The sequence below is a fragment of the Monodon monoceros genome, unplaced genomic scaffold (genome assembly GCF_005190385.1).
Source record: "Monodon monoceros isolate NGI ecotype Baffin Bay Population unplaced genomic scaffold, NGI_Narwhal_1 Super_Scaffold_21, whole genome shotgun sequence".
Classification (NCBI taxonomy): Eukaryota; Metazoa; Chordata; class Mammalia; order Artiodactyla; family Monodontidae; genus Monodon; species Monodon monoceros.
In genome coordinates this window covers 114,991,150-115,013,355 of record NW_021703778.1, presented here as the reverse complement: position 1 = coordinate 115,013,355, position 22,206 = coordinate 114,991,150, and the positions used below count along the sequence as shown (strand labels likewise).

The 22,206-nt window shown below is 37.8% G+C and overlaps 1 protein-coding gene across 12 annotated transcripts in view; it reads right to left on the bottom strand.

The window, feature by feature from the left end:
- Positions 1–13,723: 13,723 nt before the first annotated feature.
- Positions 13,724–22,206, bottom strand: part of MIA2 (MIA SH3 domain ER export factor 2) — a 110,530-nt gene continuing 102,047 nt past the window's right edge. For 8 of the 12 annotated variants that reach the window (XM_029236724.1, XM_029236725.1, XM_029236727.1 and 5 more), the window contains 4 exons: positions 22,052–22,174; positions 16,831–16,889; positions 15,937–16,171; positions 14,511–14,841 (listed from right to left, as the gene is read on the bottom strand). In XM_029236724.1, coding sequence (XP_029092557.1) covers positions 14,675–14,841; positions 15,937–16,171; positions 16,831–16,889; positions 22,052–22,174 — 584 coding nt within the window. In that variant the 3' untranslated portion in view covers positions 14,511–14,674. Of the gene's footprint in view, positions 14,842–15,936; positions 16,172–16,830; positions 16,890–22,051; positions 22,175–22,206 lie in introns of all 12 variants that reach the window. The other 4 variants (XM_029236728.1, XM_029236733.1, XM_029236732.1 and 1 more) reach the window with 2 other exon arrangements.

The following is a 22,206-nucleotide window of genomic DNA, read 5'->3' as shown; positions in this document are numbered from 1 at the left end:
TCCTACCAAGAGAAACACCCCACAAATGGGTGATAATTTTTAAACCTTTCTGTCCACAACATTCAAAAATTTATGCAGCTGAAATTATACTTATGAAATCTCACAGCTTTAAATGTAATGGTAAGTGTAATGTTGAGATTTCTTATGTAATGTAAATTAATTTCAAATTCAAGTGATTTTTTTCACTACAAGTATTTCAAAATAATGATGAAGCTCTAATTTTTACATACATAACCCTGCTGCTAGTTTAGCCACCTTTGAGAACACACATCAGCCACCAACATGCAGAAGTATCTGATTTATATGCAAGCAATTCAAGGCCTGCAGGGAGCCCTGCTCCCCTCTCCAGCTCGCGACCCCCTCACACCCACCAGCTCCATCTGGAGCTTCACACCTGCTCTTCAAACATTTGCAGCATACTTCTCTCACAGCTTCATAGACCCCCGTTGTCCACGATGGACAGTGGAACACTCTGCATCTGGCAAGGGAGAAGTGAGTGCCTGGGTACAATTACAAGTACATATCACTCTGGTACACTTGTGATTACATTGCCATAGTCATTCCATACTTACTACCATTCATCTATTTTAAAGATGCCCTAAGCTCCTGATCATCTATTTTAAAGATGCAATAAGTTCCTGATCATTTGGAAATTTTATATCATTTTCCTCCTTAAACCCATATATTGTATCAATTATTAATTTACTGCCTCAGCTCTGAAGTCACCCTTCAATATATTCCCTCCAATAATGGAACTCCTTTAAGTAACAGACCTTTAAAGTCAGCACAATGTTAAGTTTTTTCAATAAGGGCCATGGGGGATATGGTAGAAGGCAGAGGTTCTCCTGTAGTTCCCAGGGCAGGCCAAGGTAGGCCAGGGTAGGCAGCCTGGATATAAGACTTGCGGTGGAGCCTCCCCCAGCCATGGTCCCTCTGCCACCTTGCAGCCTCAGCCTGACCTTCCTTCACACAGAAACTAGAGCTGCTATATAGCTCATGTGCTTTGAAGGCCTCCTGCCTGCACTGGACTCCCATTCCCTGCCCTGAGCAGCCTGCATGTCATGTGTGGCCCACCCACTGGCTCTGAAGACCTCCCCATCCCTGGCATCCACACTCCCACTGCACACCCAGTGCCAACGGTTGCTGTTCACCTGCTCCCCACGTGCACCCTGGCCAGTGCCTATTGCTTGCTCAGCATCTCCAGACCAGCTCAGGCCTTGTGGAACCAGCGATCTTCTCTGCTATCCTGGGAGTTGAAGTACACCTTCACCAAAGAGGGCTGAACCCCTTCCAAGTTTGTCCTACCATGAGTGACCTCCCTCAGCTCTAGGGGGTTATATACAGTTTCCTCACATTTTGTAATTATTCTTACCACAGTTAATAATTCTTTATATTAAACTTTCCCAGTTTGAACTACTGTGTGCTTTGTCTCCTGATTTAACCCAGACTGCTACATATATCCTTTCCAACTATCCCACAGCTTTTTATGCAAATGTAATGCTTTTTGTTAGTCTTTCATTGAATACTTACATATTTTCTGCAAAAAAACCCCATAGAATTTAAAATGTGTGATTATTTTCTTAAAAGCCATGTTGAATTTTTTCTCCTAGATTTTATACATATTAAATATAATTGATCAAAAATATAAATATTATAAATTTAAATTAGTATAAAGAAACTTATTAGAACTGCATTTCTTAATGAAATGGATAAGGCTGGGTCTTTTTTTTTTTACCCAAATAGTTCATATTCCATGGATGAATATTACTTGTTCCTGACATGAGTCAGGTCCATCATTCATTCTATTCCTATTTTCATTTTTATAAAAACAAGTGCTAAAAATCTTTTTCACATAAAGTAGATGAGAAGAGAAAGTTTTGTTACAGCAATGTCACCCATTCTTTGAACTTCTGAGCTTTTAGGACCAAAAAAAGCACTGGTCTATTACCAAAAATTATTTTAGATAAGTCAACTGGTTGAAAGCAATCACTAGAGTTATTCACTTTCTCAGCACTGACACCAATATTTCATATTGTCTCTTGAGCTCCAGAGGTTTACACACCTTAGTATGATGCATCATCATAAGAAGACTAGGACCAGGTTAAAGGTGTGTGCTCATTTTATACATGCGAGAAGGGTAACTGCAAAATGAACAGTAGGAAAGGAGAATCTGCACCTTGTTCACAAGTTCTTCCTTAGGCAGAACAACTTTGAAGAAGAATATACATGGAAGGTGAAATTCTGTGAATTTTCCTAGAAGCATACCTGTATACTGCTCGGAAATTCTTTGCATACTCTGAGGGGGTGTACCCCAGTTTGAAAACTATAGCTCTAGAAAACTGCTTCTGTGACAAAGAAATATTAAAAGGCTTATTTCCACATTATTTATAACGAAAAGTCAGCAGCAACCTAATGACCATTAATAACAGAATAAAGTTATTGTGGCAAAGCCACACAGTGGAATACCACACAGTGGTCAGAATGAACTAACTTGACATACATTTCTTAACTTTGATGGATCTCAAAAAAATGTGGAGTAAAAAAAGCTGACTTCTAAAGGATATATATATATATATAATGAGGCTATTGATGTACATTTTTAAAAGGCAAGAAAAATAAACCTACATACTATACATAAACTCATTTAACTGGAAAAACAAAAAATATTCACATCGTTTTCACAAGAGTACTTACCTCTGCAGCATGAGGACAACTATCTGTAATGTTTTTTCTTGAAAAAAATTAAGGCAAATGTTAAATTTGCTCTCTAGGTAATAAGTAAAAGAGTATTCTTTATATTATTTTGTTACAGAAAACATTACAGAAAAAAACCTCAGCTATTTGGGGTGTGGCCAAGAATACACAAGTAAGTAAAAAAGGCTTGTGGAGCCAGATTATTCCCTGCATTAATGCTTAAAAGGCATCAAATTCAGAAAAGCCACTTGTTTCCTTTTAGCTCATTTATTCTTATGTTCAGCATAATTCTAATAAGCCTGTTCGTCTTGTTTCTCAGTCTCCAGTAGATTAGAAATGGAGAGAGGTGACTGTGAAAGGCATAGAAGTTTACAATCCTAAAAAGAGAACTAATCTTAAGCCATTTGTAAAGGAACTTGAAACAGAATTAAATACCCCTATAACAAGCTTGAAATACACAGCAATGATAAATATTTGTAATGACCCTGAATCAATAGGAAAGTATATTCAAAATATCTCTGCAGTGAGTTAATAGAGCATTTAATACATCTTAGAAATCTTTTCACACAAGATGGTTAAAATAAATATTTGTGTTTAAAAGAATGGATTTTAGTTAATCAAGAAACATTCATTTAAGTGAAATCTTCTGAGAAAACACAGATAAATTAGCTAAGAAATATCATGACTGACAGAGAATATTTACTGTGTGCCAAGCATGATTTTAACCAGGTAATTAACACATTATCAGTTCACTGATTTGATCATGTTTTCCACTAAATTAATAAAATCAACAGAGTATTTGGACATTTTGTAATCCAAGGGGTCAAAAAATTTACAGATCCAAATTTTTCAGACCTAGGTAATTACCTGACTCCTTTCACCAAAAAAAGAAAATTAAGTTCTCTTTTTATCATAGTGCATTCTTTGACAATACTTCCTATTATACTAATAAGTATAACTTTATGAAAGTATCAGTTAAGTGAGACTTTAAGATTTCTTTATATAAGTTTAAAGACTAAAATAAAACAGACTCTGAGGGAAAACTATTTCAAAATATAAAGTTAACATAAATATCTAGCAATCTGAAAAACTATCAAAAAGGACTTGAACTTAAGTTGAAAGAAAATCAGTTAACTTTGGTTGAAATAACCATAATTCAAAATGACAAGTTCCAACAAAGAAGTGGTAATAAAAGTTTTAGAACATCATTTATATCATTTCTAAATAAAGGAGAATCAATATAATTATAGGTTAATAAAAGAACATATGCCAAAAATTGGAACAACCAAGCAAAACTAGAGGGAATGTACCTCAACTTTAAAATACCCATACATGACAAGCCCACAGCTAACATCACACTCGACAGTGAAAAGTGGAAACCCTTTCCTCTAAGATCAGAAACATGACAATGGTGCCCACTCTTACCACTTCCATTCAACATAGTACTGGAAGTCCTAGCCAGAGAAATTAGGCAAGAAAAAGAAATAAAGGATATCCAAATCAGAAAGGAAGAATACTCTGCATTGACATGACATTATATATAGGCACACCTTGTTTTATTCACTTCACTTTGTTGAGCTTTATAGGCACTGCAGTTTTTACAAATTGAAGGTTTGTGGCAACCCTGTGCCATTTTTCCAACGTTTGCTCACTTTGTATCTCTGTGTCACATTTTGGTAATTGTCACAATATTTCAAACGTTTTCATTATATTTGTATGGTGATGTGCAATCAGTGATCTTTGGTGTTACTACTGAAATTGCTTTGGGGTGCCATGAACTGTGCCCATAAAAGATGGCAAACTTAATTGATAAATGTGTGTTCTGACTGTTCCACAGACCAGCTATTCCCCTATCTCTCTCCCTCTCCTCAGACCTTCCTATTACCTGAGATACAACAATACTGAAATTAGGACAATTAATAGGCCTCAAAGTCCTCTAAGTGTTCCAGTGAAAGGGAGAGTCATTCATCTCTCACTTTAAATCAAACATGTCGAAAGATGAGATAGGCCAAAAGCTAGGCCTCCTGGGACCAAACAGTTAGCCAAGTTGTGAAGGCAAAGGAAAAGTTCTTGAAGGAAATTGAAATTGCTGCTCCAGTGAATACACGAATGATAAGAAAGCTAACAGCCTGATTGCTGTAATAGAGAGCGTTTTAGTGCTCTGGAAAGAAGATCAAACCAGCTACATCATTCCTTTAAGCCAAAGCCTAATCCACAGCAAGACCCTAACTAATTTCAATTCTAGGAAGTCTGAGAGAGGCAAGGAAGCTTCAGAAGAAAGTTTGAAACTAGCAGAGGTCGGTTCATAACGTTTAAGGAAAGAAGCCGTCTCCATAACATAAAAGTACAAGGTGAAGCAGCAAGTGCTGATATAGAAGCTGCAGCAAGTTATCCAGAAGATCTAGCTAAGACAATTAATGAAGGTGACTGCACTAAATAAAGGATTTTTAATGTAGATGAAACAGCCTTCTATTGGAAGATGCTGCCATAGAGGACTTTCATACCTATAGAGAAATCAATGCCCGGCTTCAAAGCTTCAGAGGACAGGCTGACTCTCTTGCTAGAGGCTAATGCAGTTGGGGACTTTAAGTTGAAGCCAACGCTCATTTAGCATTCTGAAAATCCTAGGGTCCTGAGGTAGATTATGCTAAATCTACTCTGCTTATGCTCTATAAATGGAACAAAAAAGCCTGCATGACAGCACTTCTGTTTACAGCATGGTTTACTGACTATTTTAAGCCCACTGTTGAGACCTACTGCTCAGAAAAAAAAGATTCCTTTCAAAATATTCCTGCTCATTGACAATACACCTGGTCACCTAAGAACTCTGATGGAGATGGACAATGAGATTAATGTGTTTTCATGCCTGCTAACACAACATCCATTCTGCAGCCCATGGATCAAGGAGTAATTTCAACGTTTAAGTCCTACTATTTAAGAAGAACATTTTGTAAGGTAGAGCTGCTATAGAAAGCAATTCCTTTGAGGAATCTGTGCAAAGTAAAGCGAAAACCTTCTGGAAAGGATTCTTCATTCTAGATGTCCTTAAGAACATTCTCATGATTCATGGGAAGAGGTCAAAATACCAACATTAGGACCTCCCTGGTTGCCCAGTGGTTAAGAATCCGCCTGCCAATGCAGGGGACACGGGTTCGAGCCCTGGTCCAGGAAGATCCCACATGCCATGGAGCAACTAAGCCTGTGTGCCACAACTACTGAGCCTGCGCACCTAGAGCCCGTGCTCTGCAACAAGAGAAGTCACCGCAATAAGAGGACCACGCACCATAAGGAAGAGTAGCACCCGCTCGCCACAACTAGAGAAATCCCGCACGCAGCAATGAAGACCCAAAGCAGTCAAAAATAAACACATAAATAAAAATTATTTAAAAATATATATATATATAAGAATTACATGAAAAGGACTCAAACTCCCTAAGGGCAATTACTTTAAAAATTGAGATATTTAGGAAAGAAAGAAATTTTTTTAAAAAATCAACATTAACAGGAGTTTGGAAGAAGTTGATTCCAACCTTCATGGATGACTGTGAGGGGTTGAAGACTACAATGGAAGAAGTCACTGCAGATGTAGTGGAAACAGCTCGAGAACGAGAATTAGAAGTGGAGCCTGAAGATGTGACTGAATTGCTACAATCTCATGATAAAACTTCAACAGATGAGGAGTTGCTTCTTTTGGATGAGCAAAGAAAGTGGAGATGGAATCTACTCCTATGAAGATTGCTGAAATGACAACAAAGGATTTAGAATATTACAGCAGAGTTTGAGAGGATTGACTCTAATTTTGAAAGGAGTTCTACTGTGGGTAAAATGCTATCAGACAGTGTTGCATGGCTAGAGAGAAAACATTCATGAAAGGAAGAGTCAATTGATGTGGTAAACTTCATTGTTGCCTTATTTTAAGAAATTTCCAGTCACACCAACCTTCAGCAACCACCACCCTGATCAGCCAATAGCCATCAACATAGAGGCAAGGCCCTCCACCAGCAAAAAATTATGATTTATTGAAGGCTCAGGTGATGGTTAGCATTTTTTAGTAATTAAGTATTTTTTCATTATGGTGTGTACTTTTTTTTTAGACATAATGCTATTCCACACTTAACAGACTACAGTATAATAGAAACAACTTTTATATGCACTGGGAAACAAAAAAAATCATGTGACTCTATTGTGATACTCACTTCACTGCAGAGGTCTGGAACCAAACCTGCAACATCTGCAAGGTATGCCTGTATAGTATACCTTAAAGACTGAACCAAAAAACTGTTACAACTGAAAAAAAAATTTAGTAAAGTTACAGGACACAAAATTAATATACAAAAATCAGTTGTACTTCTAAACATTAACAATGACCTATCTGAAAAGGAAATTAAGAAAGCATTAAGAAAACAATCCCATTTACAACATCAAAAACAATAAAATACTTAGGAATAAACTTATCCAAGGAAATGAAAGATCTGTGCACCAAAAACTATCAGACATTGATGAAAAAACTGAGGAAGACACAAATAAATGGAAAGATAGTCCATGTTCATGGGTTGAAAGAATTAGTACTGTTAAAATGTACATACTACCCAAAGAGATCTACAGATTTAATGCAATTCCTATTCAAAATTCCAATGACATTTTCCACAGAAGCAGAAAAAAAAAAAAAAAAACTAAAATTTCTATGGAACCACAAAAGACTCCAAATAGTCAAGACTCCAAAGCAATATTGAGAAAGAGGAACAAAGCTGGAGGCATCACATTTAAAGATTTCAAACTGCATTACAAAGCTATAGTAATCAAATCAGTATGGTATGGGCAAAAAAACAAAAACATAGTCTGATAGAATAGAATAGAGGACCCAGAAAAATAAGCCCATGCATATATGGCCAATTAATTTTTGACAAGGCACCAAGTATACACAACAGGGAAAGGATAATCTCTTCAATAAATGGTGTTGGGGAAACTGGATATTCATATGCAAGCAAATAAAACTGGAACCCTGTTTTACACCACACATAAAAATCAACTCAAAATGGATTAAAGACGAACATAAACCTAGAGCCATAAAGCTAGAAGAAAACACAGGTGGTAAGCTTCTTGACATTGGTCCTCGGAATGATTTTTTGGATTTGACACCAAAAGCAAAGCCAAGCAAAATAAAAAATAAACAAGTGGGGGCTTCCCTGGTGGCGCGGTGGGTGGGAGTCCGCCTGCCGATGCAGCGATGGGTTCGTGTCCCGGTCCGGGAAGATCCCACATGCCGCAGAGCAGCTGGGCCCGTGAGCCATGGCCGCTGGGCCTGCGCGTCCGGAGCCTGTGCTCCGCAACGGGAGAGGCCACAACAGTGAGAGGCCCGCGTACGGCAAAAAAAAAAAAATTTTTTTTAATAAAATAAAATAAACAAGTGGCATTACATCAAACTGAAAAGCTTCTGCACAGCAAAGGAAACCATCAACAAAATAAAAAGGCAACCTATGACATGGGAGAAAATATTTGCAAACCATATATCTGATATGGAGTTAATATAAAAAATACACAAGGAACTCATATAACTTAATAGCAAAAAAACAAATAACCCAATTTGAAAAGTGGGCAGAGGACCTGAACAAGCATTGTTCCAGACATACAAATGGCCAACTGACACATAAAAAGAAACTCAGTATCACTAATCATCAAGGAAATGCAAATCAAAACCACAATGAGATACCACCTCACACCTGTTAGGCTATCTATTATGAAGAAGTCAAAAGATAACAAATGCTGGTGAGGATGTGGAGAAAAGGATACCGTGTACACCGCTGGTGGGACTATAAACTGGTACAGCTACTATGGAAGAATTATGAGGAAGTCCCTCAAAAAATTAAAAGTAGAATTGCTACATGATCCAGCAATCCCCACATCATGGTATATACCCAAAGAAAATGAAATCAGTATCTCGAAGAGATTTTAGTACCACTATGTTCATGCAGTATTATTTACAATAGCCTACATATGGAACAACCTAAGTGTCCATAGACAGATGAATGAATATACAATATATATAATATATAGAGAAACAGTTATCAGAGAGCTCTCATGTTCCATGAAAAAACCCACCATCTCTTTTATAGCACTTGTATCAAATTCTGTCAAAGTAGCTGCTACTTCGAAAGAAACAGGAGATTTAATTTGAAAAGGTTATCAAGCTAGATGCTTATTTAAGTAAACTCATGATGAACCCTGAACCACACCTGCAGAAACAGACTAAAAATCACCAACTATACTCATAAAATAATTTTATAGCATCTAACCACATCTACAAATTGTCTGGGTTTAAAAAAAAAAGAGTCAATTTTTTTTTCAACCAACCTGGTTCCAAAGAATGTGATCCTTCCTCTTAACTATCCTCTTTCCCCTGCCCCAAATACTGGTCCCAGAATATATTTTAAAAATATATCCCTAAAGAATTATCCTAAATCCAGGGCGGGAGGCGTGGGTAGAGTGTATATACTTCTTAGATGTTATACTATCATATATAATTCTTTAAAAATTCTAAAGAGAAAAAGAAAGAAAACAGCTTTAGTGCTCAGCAAGAATAGTCAAGTAAACTATATTCACAAAAGGGAAACTTAGACAACCATTAAAAATGAGCTTTACCATGACTACATAAAAATTATTTATATTAGGAGATTACATTTAAGAATATAAAATTATAGACATAATTACAACAATACAAAAGATACTTGAAGGATAAAAGGCCTGACAAACTACAACATAAATGCAAAAAGTGATTTTGTTTTGGTGATGACCCTGGATGATTGTTTTTTCTTCGGCTTTTGAACATTTTCTAACTTTTCTTATAGGACCACATTTTACTTTTCTATTTAAAATATTATACAGAGGGGAAAGTTATCCAGCCAGGACCAAGAAGCATTCTTTCTTGAAATGTCCAAGCCTATTGCATATCAGTCCAAAATAATGCTCCGTTCAATATCTTGAATGTTGCCTTATCCCTTTAACTATCCCTTCAGATGCTGTCCTGATGTTATCAGGGGCTGGGAGTCAGTCTGCCTGATAGAACCTGAAGCTGGGCTCAGAGCCAGTCCATATACTATGTATAGAACCAAGGTGTGAGTGTGAAAACAGGGAGATTAGCTGAAAATCTGTATACAGATAACTAATAGTTGCTACCGCCATTCCCCTGACACAACCCCAAGCACAAGGTAGTAAGCCAAGATTTGGCTCCAGCTAAAATAACGTATAGATATTCCCTAAAGATACTAAACTGTCTGGAACAAGCAAAAGCGTCTAGTGTGAATGGCGGTGTCCTAGATGAAGCCCTTCTAATTCTGGTATCTGGAGGGCCTACACACAGTCAGCCAGATCCCTATCTGCTCATCCTAAGACAAAGCTCGTCAGTCACAGATGCCCTGTCTCCACTCCTGCCTGCCTCCACACAAAGATCTCCCAGTCTGAATCCTCACTCAAGAAAGAGATCTAACAAGAAAACCATCTTTCTTACATACAAAAAGGTTTAAACTACAGTCAGCTGATCAGTTCATCTTTATTAAACGTGGACGACTTTATGAGGCATATAAGGAGAGAAAGGCCAAGATAAGCAAACAAAATTATTAACGTCAGAGAAAACAGATAATTCAGAAGAGCGCTTTTAGAAACCTCTAATTTACTATGGAGAAATTCAAGGTATTAGATCCTTACAAAGAAGACAGAATCTAAGAAAAAGGAAAGAGGTATAATAAAAAATGCTCTTAAAGATTAAACATCATTGATGGAAACAAAAATTTTAAATGAGTGGAATGCACAGTTAAGAAAATTTTCCAGAACAAAAAAAAAAGGAAAGAGAGAGAGGAAAATTATGAGAGAAAAGGAATTTACCAAAGATAAAGAATTTCCCAGGGTTTTAGGATGTGAGACATGAGTCTTCAGAGTTTACGTGCCTAACAATGTGGGAGCCAGGAGTGCACAAGTCAAATACGCCCCCAGGAGAGAGATTGCTGTGAGGAGTCTAGTTAGCTGACAGCCTCTGGCCAATGCAGCTTCAGCATTCATGCCAAGCCCAGGTCCTCCCTGGTGTCTGCTTCTGGCAAGGAAGAACACGCAGGGGTACTAGAGCAGACCATTCCTACCCAATGAGGAACCCTTCTAATAGGCCGTCTCTGCCCTGGGGACTGCCACTGCCCCAGCTCGGGCTTTCTCGGAGCTGCACTGTCATCTGAGGCTCTTCCCACCCAACCTTCCTTCCTGCCCTTCTCTCTTTTCACAGATGTCAATCTGAACCACAGTCTGAAGGTTTTCTCCACCTCATTCTGCATTCTCACCCCTTAATCCTTCACAGGTGTTCTCCCTAAATAAATCTCTTTATGTCTAATTACATCTTAGAATCTGCTTCTCAGAGGACCCGAACACAAAAATGAGTGAAAAAAGTCTCACTTGTAGATGCATCAAACTGTGATTTTTTAGAATACCAAGGATAAAGAAAAAAATCCTAAAAGTTTCCACAGGAAAAAGGTCACCAACAAAGAGAAAAGAATCAAATTCCCTTCAAACTTCTCATCAGCAACAACAGATATTACAATATACTGATGTTAATTAACTGATATTAAAAGAACAATACATTCAAAATTCTGACACAGAATTCTATACCCATATAAACTAACCCCAAAAAAGGGGTTGGAGGGCTGAATTTTCAGACATGCAAGGATTCACAAATTTTACATTCCCTACATCCTTTCCTAGGAAATTACTTGTGAACTCCAGCAAAACAAAAGACTTAAATTTAAAAAACGGCAAGATAGAGGGTTTATAAAACAGGAGCAACCCCAAGAAATCAGTTAAATCGCAGGCTCTATTCCCAGGCCTAGAGAGCACCAGTGTGGTTTGCAGCAGGAGGACAAAGGCCTGCAAAATAAAAGTCTTTAACAAATGCATATAGAATAATATATCCAACAGAAAAGATATGAAAGGGAATTTTTTTAATTAGGGTATGATAATGGCAAATAATATGAGGGGGGAAAAAACTACATTAGGAAAGTGGGCAGGGGGATTGTATTCTTGGCCCAAGTATAAAACTAACCAAAATATGTCATTATTTTAGGATATTATTGGTAAATGGGGGAAGAGAGAATAGGTAAGAAAAAATTACTCATTTGACCCTGATGTTTAAAAAACAGGCTCTTCAGAGTGGCCCAGAAATTATGATACTGGCATTCATAGAGAAGGAAATGCAAACTTTGTACAGTTGACCCTTAAACAATGTGGGTGGCAGGGGTGGGGGGCAGTTAAAGGTGCCGACCTTCCATGCAGTTGAAAATCTATGTATAACCTATAGTCAGCACTCCTTATCCGCAGTTCCTCCATATTCAAGGTTCCTCCATATACGAGGTTCTGCATCTGCAAATTGCAACCAGCCGTGGATTGTGTAATACCGTAGTATTTACTATTAAAAAACATCTGGGTATAAGTGGACCTGCACAGTTCAAACCTATGTTGTTCAAGGGTTAACTGTGTATGATTTGGCCTGCTGGTGAACAACATTTAATGATGATAATGTTATAAATGCTACTTATGATTTTCAAATTTTATTTTATTTTTTGAAAGATTTATTTATTGTTTATTTATTTATTTATTTTTGGCTGCGTCAGATCTTACTTGCAGCACGCGGGACCTTCATTGAGGCATGCAGGATCTTTCATTGCAGCGCACAGTCTTCTCTCTAGTTGTGGCGTGCAGGTTTTCTCTTCTCTGGTTGTGGCGCGCAGGCTCCAGGGCGCGTGGGCTCTGTAGTTTGAGGCACTCGGGCTCTCTAGTTGAGGCGCACGAGCTCAGTAGTTGCAGCGCATGGGCTTATTTGCCCCACAGCATGTGGGATCCTAGATTCCTGACCAAGGATCGAACTGGCGTCCCCTGCATTGCAAGGCAGATTCTTTACCACTGGACCACCAGGGAAGTCCCTGATTTTCAAATTTTAGATCAACTGTGCGCCAAGTACAGAAAGTAGGTTATGCTTGTAAATCAACTATACTTCAGTTTAAAAAAAAAATTAAAAAAAAAGAAGACAGGTTATGCTTGTAGGCATAATATAATTATTAGCAACCTTGAAAATATAAATGTATAGCTAAGAGAAAATAGGATTTTGGCCAGGGTAGGGGAAGAAGGGAAGTGGAATAAAGAGAAGGGATACTAATAGGGTTTAAATATATTAAAAATTACAAAGGCAACAATAGAAAACTTTAATTTGGATAAACATCAAACATGAAGAGGAAAGGAAAATGTGGATGGTAATAATACAAGTGCATTAAGTCCCAATTTTTCATCTCAAGGAATCAATATACAAACTGATAAATTTAATAAATTAAGTTGATAAATCAGAGATTAGAGGTATAAGATATCTTCTAAAATTCTAAAATCACCAGAATTAAAAAGGAAAATAAGAATTAAAAAGAGAAACTGACTAGGATGTATAAATGGGGATAAAGAGTAAATAGAGAAAACTTGCTATTCATTCTAAAATACTATTATTTGATTTATTCCCATTTGTTTATATTACTTTAATAAAATATACTTTAAAACTAATTATGTTCCTTTATTCTGGAATCCCAAAGTATTTTAGACCAGTCAGCCCATATCAAGTCTTCTTGCCTTCCACCATGCTCTCATCCAATGCTCTCCTTGCCTCCTCTACGATTCTGCCTCTCAGTTTATTACCACTCTCTCTACTAATGTTTGTTTGCCTTCCCCTCTCTCCTTCTCTTCTGTCTTAAGCCAAGACAAGTCTCCCCTATCCCAGGGCAAACAAAAAAATTTTACTTGATTGGAGCATTCTACATCACTCCTCTTTCGTTGCTCTTCTTTCTTTCACTTTCCAACTTGAAAAAATAGTCTATTTCCCCCTGAAATCTGGCTTTTAACACCAAATGTAATGATGCTTTTATAATCCTCATTCTACTTATTATTTTACCCAGGCATTTCACACAGATCCTTTCTTTTTAGCCTTTTTTCTAAGCCTATTTAGCCTATTTTCTGTACATAAATAGTATAATATTTATTACCTATACTTAATTGCCTTTCCTTTCATAATCATACTAATGTGCCAGATGACTAATAATAGAACACAAACATGAGTTAGAGAGACATTCTAAAGATACGGAGTCCAAAGCTCAAAATGACACACCGCCTCAATACAGTTACCTTATAGTAAATCTCAACATTCCCCACTAAAAACAGTAAATATCTTACAAATGAAGAGAAAAACAAGAAGAAAAAAAAAAACTGCATAGGAAATCAGTGAATGAACTAAGAAGATTCAAATTCTGAAATTTGCCATTAGACAATATCCTGGTTTTCTTTAAAATACAGTGAACTTTTGACTTTTAAGAGTATTAATTTGTTGCTTTGGGTCGTTCATGTCTATTTGCAAGAAAGAGAACGCATTTTTGTTTAAGATAACTGAATGGGAAAGACCCATATAAAGCATTAGTTTTGAGCCTCAAAGCTATCGGCAGAAGTAAAGAAACTAACTAATGGAGCCATATTTATTAAAAAAACTAGCTGATTTTATTATTATCAATGCCAAACAAGTCTTTAAATCAATTAATATTTATTTAATTAAGCATAAAGTTACTTTCACATTTGTCTACAACCATAGTAAATACAGTTCTTGGAATAAAGACACAGCTTTTGGAGTTCAAATTATCCCCAACTGCAAGATTACATATATAAAACTCTCATTATTGTTTATGTGATAGTGGATGTGTTAAATTAAAATAATTATACTATCTAGAATAAAATAAGATGGAAATAATTTACTCATAAGATTCATATTTAAATCATCTTTATTTACAAAATACTATCCTGAGAATTATAATTCCATTAAGCTTCAATTTGAGCAAAAATATAATCACTTAAGTAACAGCAGTTACTTAAACTGAAAATGAGAGAGAAGTCAAAATTACTTTTGAGGAAAGACCCAACAATATTGTCAAGTTTCTTGCTGTGGTTCTGGATGTTCAGTAGTAGGCTCATTTGAGGGCGGAATCAGCCCTGATGGGAACTCACTTCTATTTTCAGGATGCGGGGGTGGAGGGAAAAATCCAGCTCTTGGGGGAAGATAATGAGGAAAACCTCTTGGTGGATAGACATTTCTCACTGTTCAAAGAGATTGGTAAAAGACATTTTTTAACTTTCAGCACCTGTACTGCAGCCCCAGTAAATCATTAGCTTATAACTGCTAGTACCTATCTTTATTTTCAAAAGTTGACACCAGAATAATTACCTGATCTAACAAATGAATTTTTACAACATTGAGCAACACATATTCTCTTCAACTACATGCGATTAAAGGGAATATCATTAATCTAGGTGCAACTTTTTTGTCCTATGAAAATCTAACATCTTAACACTTTTTGAAAAGGAGAACAATTATTTCAAAATCTAGTAAAACCTACTCTAAAAAAAGCTTTCATGTAATATAATTTTCATGAGACTTAAAACTCAAGTCTAATTTGATACTATCCTAAAATATTTCCAGTTATGTCAAAAACTGTCTTTAAATTTCCCAATTAAAATTCATTTTAATTCACCTTAAACTTTAAAAATAAAGGCAGAATGAGGGAAGGAATGACTATATTAGGCAAATGATAGGCTTTTTCCTAGTGTTTGGTAACCCTGTATTTATTCTGCTGAAACCTATAGTTCTAAATGGCAATGCACAGACATAAAAGCAACAACTATTCCGTTTTTCGTATGTGAGGATATAAGGAATTTCAATAAATTCAACAATTAGTCCAAACATGATAAACACATTTTAGGTTTTAAACAAATAAGACTGCATGGGAGCTACTTATGAAAAAAAGATTTTAAAAAATACTTTAGCCAGTGATTTTAATGCAAAAATATAAATTGAAATTACTTTTACTAATTGACAGAGTACCCAATTTCTATCAAATAAGATACAAACAATTTTAGTCTTAACATAAGACTGCTGCAAAGAGCCAATGATTTTCTTGATTACTGAATCATAGAAATAATTCTACATTATTAAGACGAATCAAGTTGAAGCCTCATTACTGATGAGGCCTCATTACTGATGGCTGGCTATCTTCCCAATCTGGAAAGGTAACGGCACACTCACAGAAGCTGAGAAAAATTTTCCTCCACTGTATTACTACATGAATAGAAAGTAAAATTAATATTTCTGATCTACTCTATAAGACATATATTAAGCTTAAAAAAAAAGCATACTTGCAAATAGAGGAGGTGCTGGGCCAGGGAAATCCCTTGGTGGAAAATAATCGCGGGAAGCGCCGTACATGCTTCCTGGAGGAGGTGGAGGAAAAGGAGGACCCCTTCTAATGAAAGGGCCCCTTGTACCCATTGGAAACAATGGGCCTCTGATTGGAGGGTGAGGTGGGGGAACCAAGCCAGGGCCAGGTGCTTCATTTTCAATGGGATGAGATGAATCAGGCACGTTTAAATTCTACAGCAAATTGACAAATGGCAGTCATTAAACAACAGCAAAATTTGCAATAGTTTTCCTGAAAAGCTTAGGCTTAGAAGAAAGCATCTAGGCACCTAGGCAGAAAGCAGTCTATGATATCCTAAAAGGCTCCAGAGAAATATTCGGTTTTCTACATCAGATGAATTTTAGCTATCATGAATATTTTATTAACTCAACAGAAAACAGCTTTAACCAACAAAGTAATAATCTGGCTAAAGATAAAACATAAGAATAGTCCAAGAGTACCAAAATATACATTTCTTTTATCAAGCATATACTGAGAAAAAGAAATGATGCTTATGTTAATATTTCCAAGGTGACCAAAAACCAAGACTGTAAGCGCAGTAAACAGAAAACATACTTTAAAACATTAAGATAAAAATCCAAGGGGGAAAATTCAAGTTCTTGTTTAACTATATAAACTAAATCAAACCTCAAGTCTGTACCTTGTACTTTATCACCATAGGGTACAATCCAGAAAGGAAACAGCTATAATGTTAAGTACGAAGTATATTTGTGGAAAAGAAAAAAGCAGCTTTTAATCAAAAACTAGATGGCTAGCTAAATTTCTATTCTAGTAAACCAAGAGATTAGAAAGATCCTGAATACATGGATAAAATTCCACTTTCAATACTTACTCCAAGATCATCTTTGCTATCATTTCTACCGGATTCCATTTCTGAAGACACTGGCCCATCTAGACATAAAAGTTAAACCGTGAAAAACACATGATTTATCGCTCCATTCTTAGATCAAGAGATCACAAAGGACACTGACAACCAGCTTGACACCAGCATCCTGTATTAGGGCCACAAGAACAGCTTGAGGTCCCTGGAAATTTTGGCAGACTCACGAGTTCTGCAAAGGCATGTGACTGTGGTTTCCCTATCCTGTGCCTAGGCAATCCTGAAAGGAGCATCATTAAGGAAGCTTCCAGGAGGTAGCATCCCTCTCCCTCCCTCCTTCCTTCATATTTCTCCTGCCTTCCTTGTTTCCTTTCTTCCTTCATTTTTCTCCCGCCTTACTTCTTTCCTTTCCTTTCTTCCTCCCTTCTTCCCTCTCATCTTTCCTTCCTTATTCCTCCATCATGTAACACAGACTAACAATTGGATTAGCCACTGTTTCAAAATAAATGGTTCTGGACTTTATCATCAAGAACTGCTCAGGCTCTAAGAACATAAATTCAAACAACCCTCTCTCCGACCACGACCACCTACCTCTCCTAGCCTTCTCATTTAGTTACTCCCGCTATACCTGTCCTTGGATTTCACTGAAGCTTCCAGTCCTCTGATCTCTCAGTTTCCTCCTTTCTTCATTTCCTTCCCTAATTAACAGACTTCAAACTCCATCACTAACAGCCCATCACTAGCGTCCTTATCCTATTGGCCATTTTTCACATGTGCTTGACAACATTCAGCCCTGGATTAATTCAACTCTCTACTTCCACTCTGCCTATACCTGAGCCACTTAGCACTTGTGGGGGGTAAACTACACCACAGAGCCATGTAGACTGTCTCCACTCCAGGCTGGCAGACCTCCAGCCACATTTCCAGCTGCCTATTGCCTAGCCTTCCTTCTGCATCTTCTAAGCCAGTTTTCCCTTCAATTTGAAACCTCCATTCTCCTCAAACCTACTACACCAGTCACTTAGAAACTCCCTTAACTTTTTGTAGTCAAACATATCAATGTATCAGCCACTATATTCCTATGATCTTACTTCCTATTATCATGGGAAAGGATTCTTCTAGACAATCTAAGACCCTGATTCTGTACTCAGAGTCCCCCTCCTCCAGCTTCCACAGGGATCTTCCTCTCTCTGTTGCCTCCCTCCACCCTTTCGGCTAGACCCATCCTATCAGCAGGTCTCTCCCAACTACTATTTTAAAATAAGACAGAAAAAGAGAAGCACCCCCTTACAGCTAGCTCTCCCCTTCACAGTGAAAAACTGTTCTATATATATTATTCAGAATGCCTCCCATTTTGTCCTCACCGTAGTGCAATCTAGGTGCAACATCCACTGCTCCACTGAAGTTACTTCCCCCAAGATAGAAAAGTCTCTTTTTTTGCTAAATTAAAATAAAACTTTTAGTCCTCATTTAATTTGTTTGTTTGTTTGTTTTTTTGCTCTACGCGGGCCTCTCACTGTTGTGGCCTCTCCCGTTGCGGAGCACAGGCTCCGGACGTGCAGGCTCAGCGGCCATGGCTCACAGGCCCAGCCACTCCGCGGCATGTGGGATCTTCCCGGACCGGGGCACGAACCCGTGTCCCCTGCATCGGCAGGCGGACTCTCGACCACTGCGCCACCAGGGAAGCCCCCTCATTTAATTTTATTTCTCACCATCGTTGACTACTCCCTCCCTCTTTAAGTCCTCTCAGCCTTCAACTACTGGGATGGCACCCTCTCTACCTCTCCTTTCTAGCTGCTCCTTCTCAGTCCCCTCGGTGGGCTCCACTACTCCTCAGTGGTGTCTCCTCAGAGTTCCACCCTCAGCCCTACTTTCTTCTCATTCTTGCCTTGAGAAATCTCATCCACTCCTACAGCTTTAATTTGATGTATATGACTACAGACTTCCAGACGTATAATTCAGATCTAGATATTTCCCCCAGGACTTCAGAGCTTGAAATGCCTACTTGAATAGTAGTGCAGGTGTATCACAGGTGCAGCTAAGTCTGTAAGTTCAAAATGTAACTTATAATCATTCCTGTCAAATGTTCTGCTGCTCCTTGTTCCTTGTCTCCGAACAATGAATGGTCCAAGTGCCCTAGCCAAGAACCTGAGCATCAGCCAAGACTCCTCCTCCTCCCTCACTACCACATGCCTTCAATCTTAAGTCCTCCCAATTCTATCTTTTCTGTGTCTGTTCACATCTATCTGCTCTGCTAAGTCACCACCATCAACCCTGTAGACTTGTCACAGTCCCCTAAAAAGTTACCCTCCTGGGCTTCCCTGGTGGTGCAGTGGTTGACAGTCTGCCTGCCGATGCAGGGGACACGGGTTCGTGCCCCGGTCCGGGAGGATCCTGCATGCCGCGGAGCGGCGGGGCCCGTGAGCCATGGCCGCTGAGCCTGCGCGTCCGGAGCCTGTGCTCCGCAACGGGAGAGGCCACAGCAGTGAGAGGCCCGCGTACCGAGCAAAAAAAAAAAAAAAAAAAGTTACCCTCCTTCCAACCTTTAACCGCACCCTCCAATCTATTCCCCATAATGTAACCAGAGCAATTTCTCTAAAATGCAGATCTGATCTGATTATTTCTCTGTTTAAAGTCCTTTAATATGTTCCTATTATCCTGCAAATAAGTCCAATATTTCTGAACAGGTTTGCAGGTCCTTGAAAACTTTATGCACTGCTTACCTCTTCACTACTTGTTTCAATATTCCCTGACATGCACCTTCCACTCCATGTTGCAGCCATAATTTAAGAGGCATTCTTAATTCTAAGTCTTTAAAGATGCTATTCTTTCCTCCCAAAACATTATCAACATCACTTTGGCCCAGCTAATTTCTCCTTTAATTCTCAGCTTATACGTCACTTCCTCCAAAAAGATTTTCTTGACAATCCCACATTCAAAATACCGCCACCTAGGGCTTCCCTGGTGGTGCAGTGGTTGAGAATCCGCCTGCCAATGCATGAGACACGGGTTCCATCCCTGGTCTGGGAAGATCCCACATGCTGCGGAGCAACTAAGCCCGTGTGCCACAACTACTGAGCCTGTGCTCTAGAGCCCGTGAGCCACAACTACTGAGCCTACATGCCACAACTACTGAAGCCCACACGCCTAGAGCCCACGTTCTGCAACAAGAAGCCACCACAATGAGAAGCCCACACACTGCAACGAAAAGTAGCCCCCGCTCGCGCAACTAGAGAAAAGCCCGTGTGCAGCAGCGAAGACCCAACACAGCCAAAAAATAAATAAAATAAATTTATAAAAAAACAAAAATACCACTACCTCCCATCTGGGTTACTGGCTAGTGGCCCATATGCTCCCATAACATTTTGCACTCATTACTTTTGTCACTATATAGTGCAACTGCCTACAGATCTTTACTATACCTCAAGGTATAAGGAACGCTGACCTATTCACCACTGAAATACAGCAGCTACCATAGTGCCTATCATACAGTAAGCGTTCTATAGGTATTTAGTGCATCAATGGCAGGGTTGATGCACTAAATTGATCCACTACCCTCTCATTTCAGTATAGGGATCAAGACAATGGCTCTGGAGTCATACAGACATGGGATCAAATCCTGGCTCTAATACCTCCTACCTGAGACCGTGAGCACCTTTTTGAGCTTTGGTTTCTTCATCTGTAAAATCAGGATAATAGCATCTACTTTATAGGTTCATTGTGAAGATTAAATGAGATAATTCATTTCATTCAATAAACATTTACTGAGCACTAGTGCTAATAAGTTAATGTATCAACCTATCTCTCACCACTCTCCTTCATGTAAATACCATAAACTGATAAACCAATAATAACATATTACATATACAGAAATTTTTCTATTTACAAAATACTTCCAACACACATTAACTCATTTAACCCTCTTAAGATCTTGTATCAGGGGATTAATAGCTCAGTTTTACAGCCATTCTCCATCAATAACTCATGCTCTTTTGTTTTTGCTTATACTGTTCATTATTACTAGCACAGACCCTTACCTCTTAACTAATTTTTCAAATTCCCTCAAAAGCAGCTCAAATGCCACCTCCTTCATGGAGTTTTCCTTTATCCTTCAACTATATGGGAGCTCTCCCTTTCTGTGAACATAACATATTCTCTCATAGGACTTACTATTCTAACCAGTATTAGTTAAGCATATATATTTGTCCTTCTCTCCTATTTAATTATTAGCTTCTTACAGCTAAAAACTATACTTTACTGTAATTATATTATCTACCATGTCATGCAGGCTACCTTCCAAACAGAAAGCACTTTAAAATTATTTGCTAAATTGGATACTGTTCTATTACAAAAAAAAATGGACATGTGAAAAATTTTAAATAGCATTAGTTTAGAAACAGATGTTCAATCATACATGTACTTTCATTCCATTAAGCTTGAATTAAGGAGGGAAAACAATTTCAAAAGCCAAACAATTAGAAATAATTAACTTAATTATAATAACAGAAAAACAGGCCACAGGTCTGCTTTTTTGCCTTATTATTCAGAGAAGAATGAGTTTCTAAAATAATACATGTTTCAACTGGATAAATGCCTCCCCTAAAATATATACCCTTTCCTGAAGAAACCTTCAACTCATAAATTTTAATTTTCCACTTACTTTTAATCTTTTTATTTCCTTAATGTTATGTACTTCTAACAGATTCACTGGATATATATATTTCCCAACTTCAATGGGCTGCTGTGAAGTGGTTTAAGAAAAAGAGCCCCTGACAAATAGCTGATTGCTCAGTAAAATTTAAATCTACCTAAGCATGAAAGGTTTAAACAAGGTAATTGATTAACCCATCAACAGAGTATGCACTCAAATTATTTTTCTGGTAGACTGTAACATATCCATTCACACCAGCCTAATTTCCCTAATTACTAAACAGGATATATGTCAGTGGACTGGAAAAACTAGAAAATTAATCACAGAACACAGTAAAATTTACCATCTTGGGTTCATATAGTAAACTCATTACAGTGGTGCCCAAACCAACCACCAACATATGTGCAGACGCCATGGATGTGTACAAAATAACAAGAAACATAAAACCAGGAAGTTCTCAGGAAAGAGACTGTGGCCTTAAGAGCTAAGCAGAGATCACAATTATATTAGTCCTTTATGCAGCTTCCCATTCTTTAGTATGCCACCATTATTAAAAAACACATACACACAAGTATTTCTTACCCGTTTTATCCAAAGATGGCATATTAAAACTTCTGAGTTCTGCTGGTCCAGAAAGTCTACCAGAATTAGAATAAATTCTGTCTTGCCTTTGTGGAGGAAGAACTGGATCAGGATACGGTTGGCCTAGAAAACACGTTTTTAAAATATCTTCATTA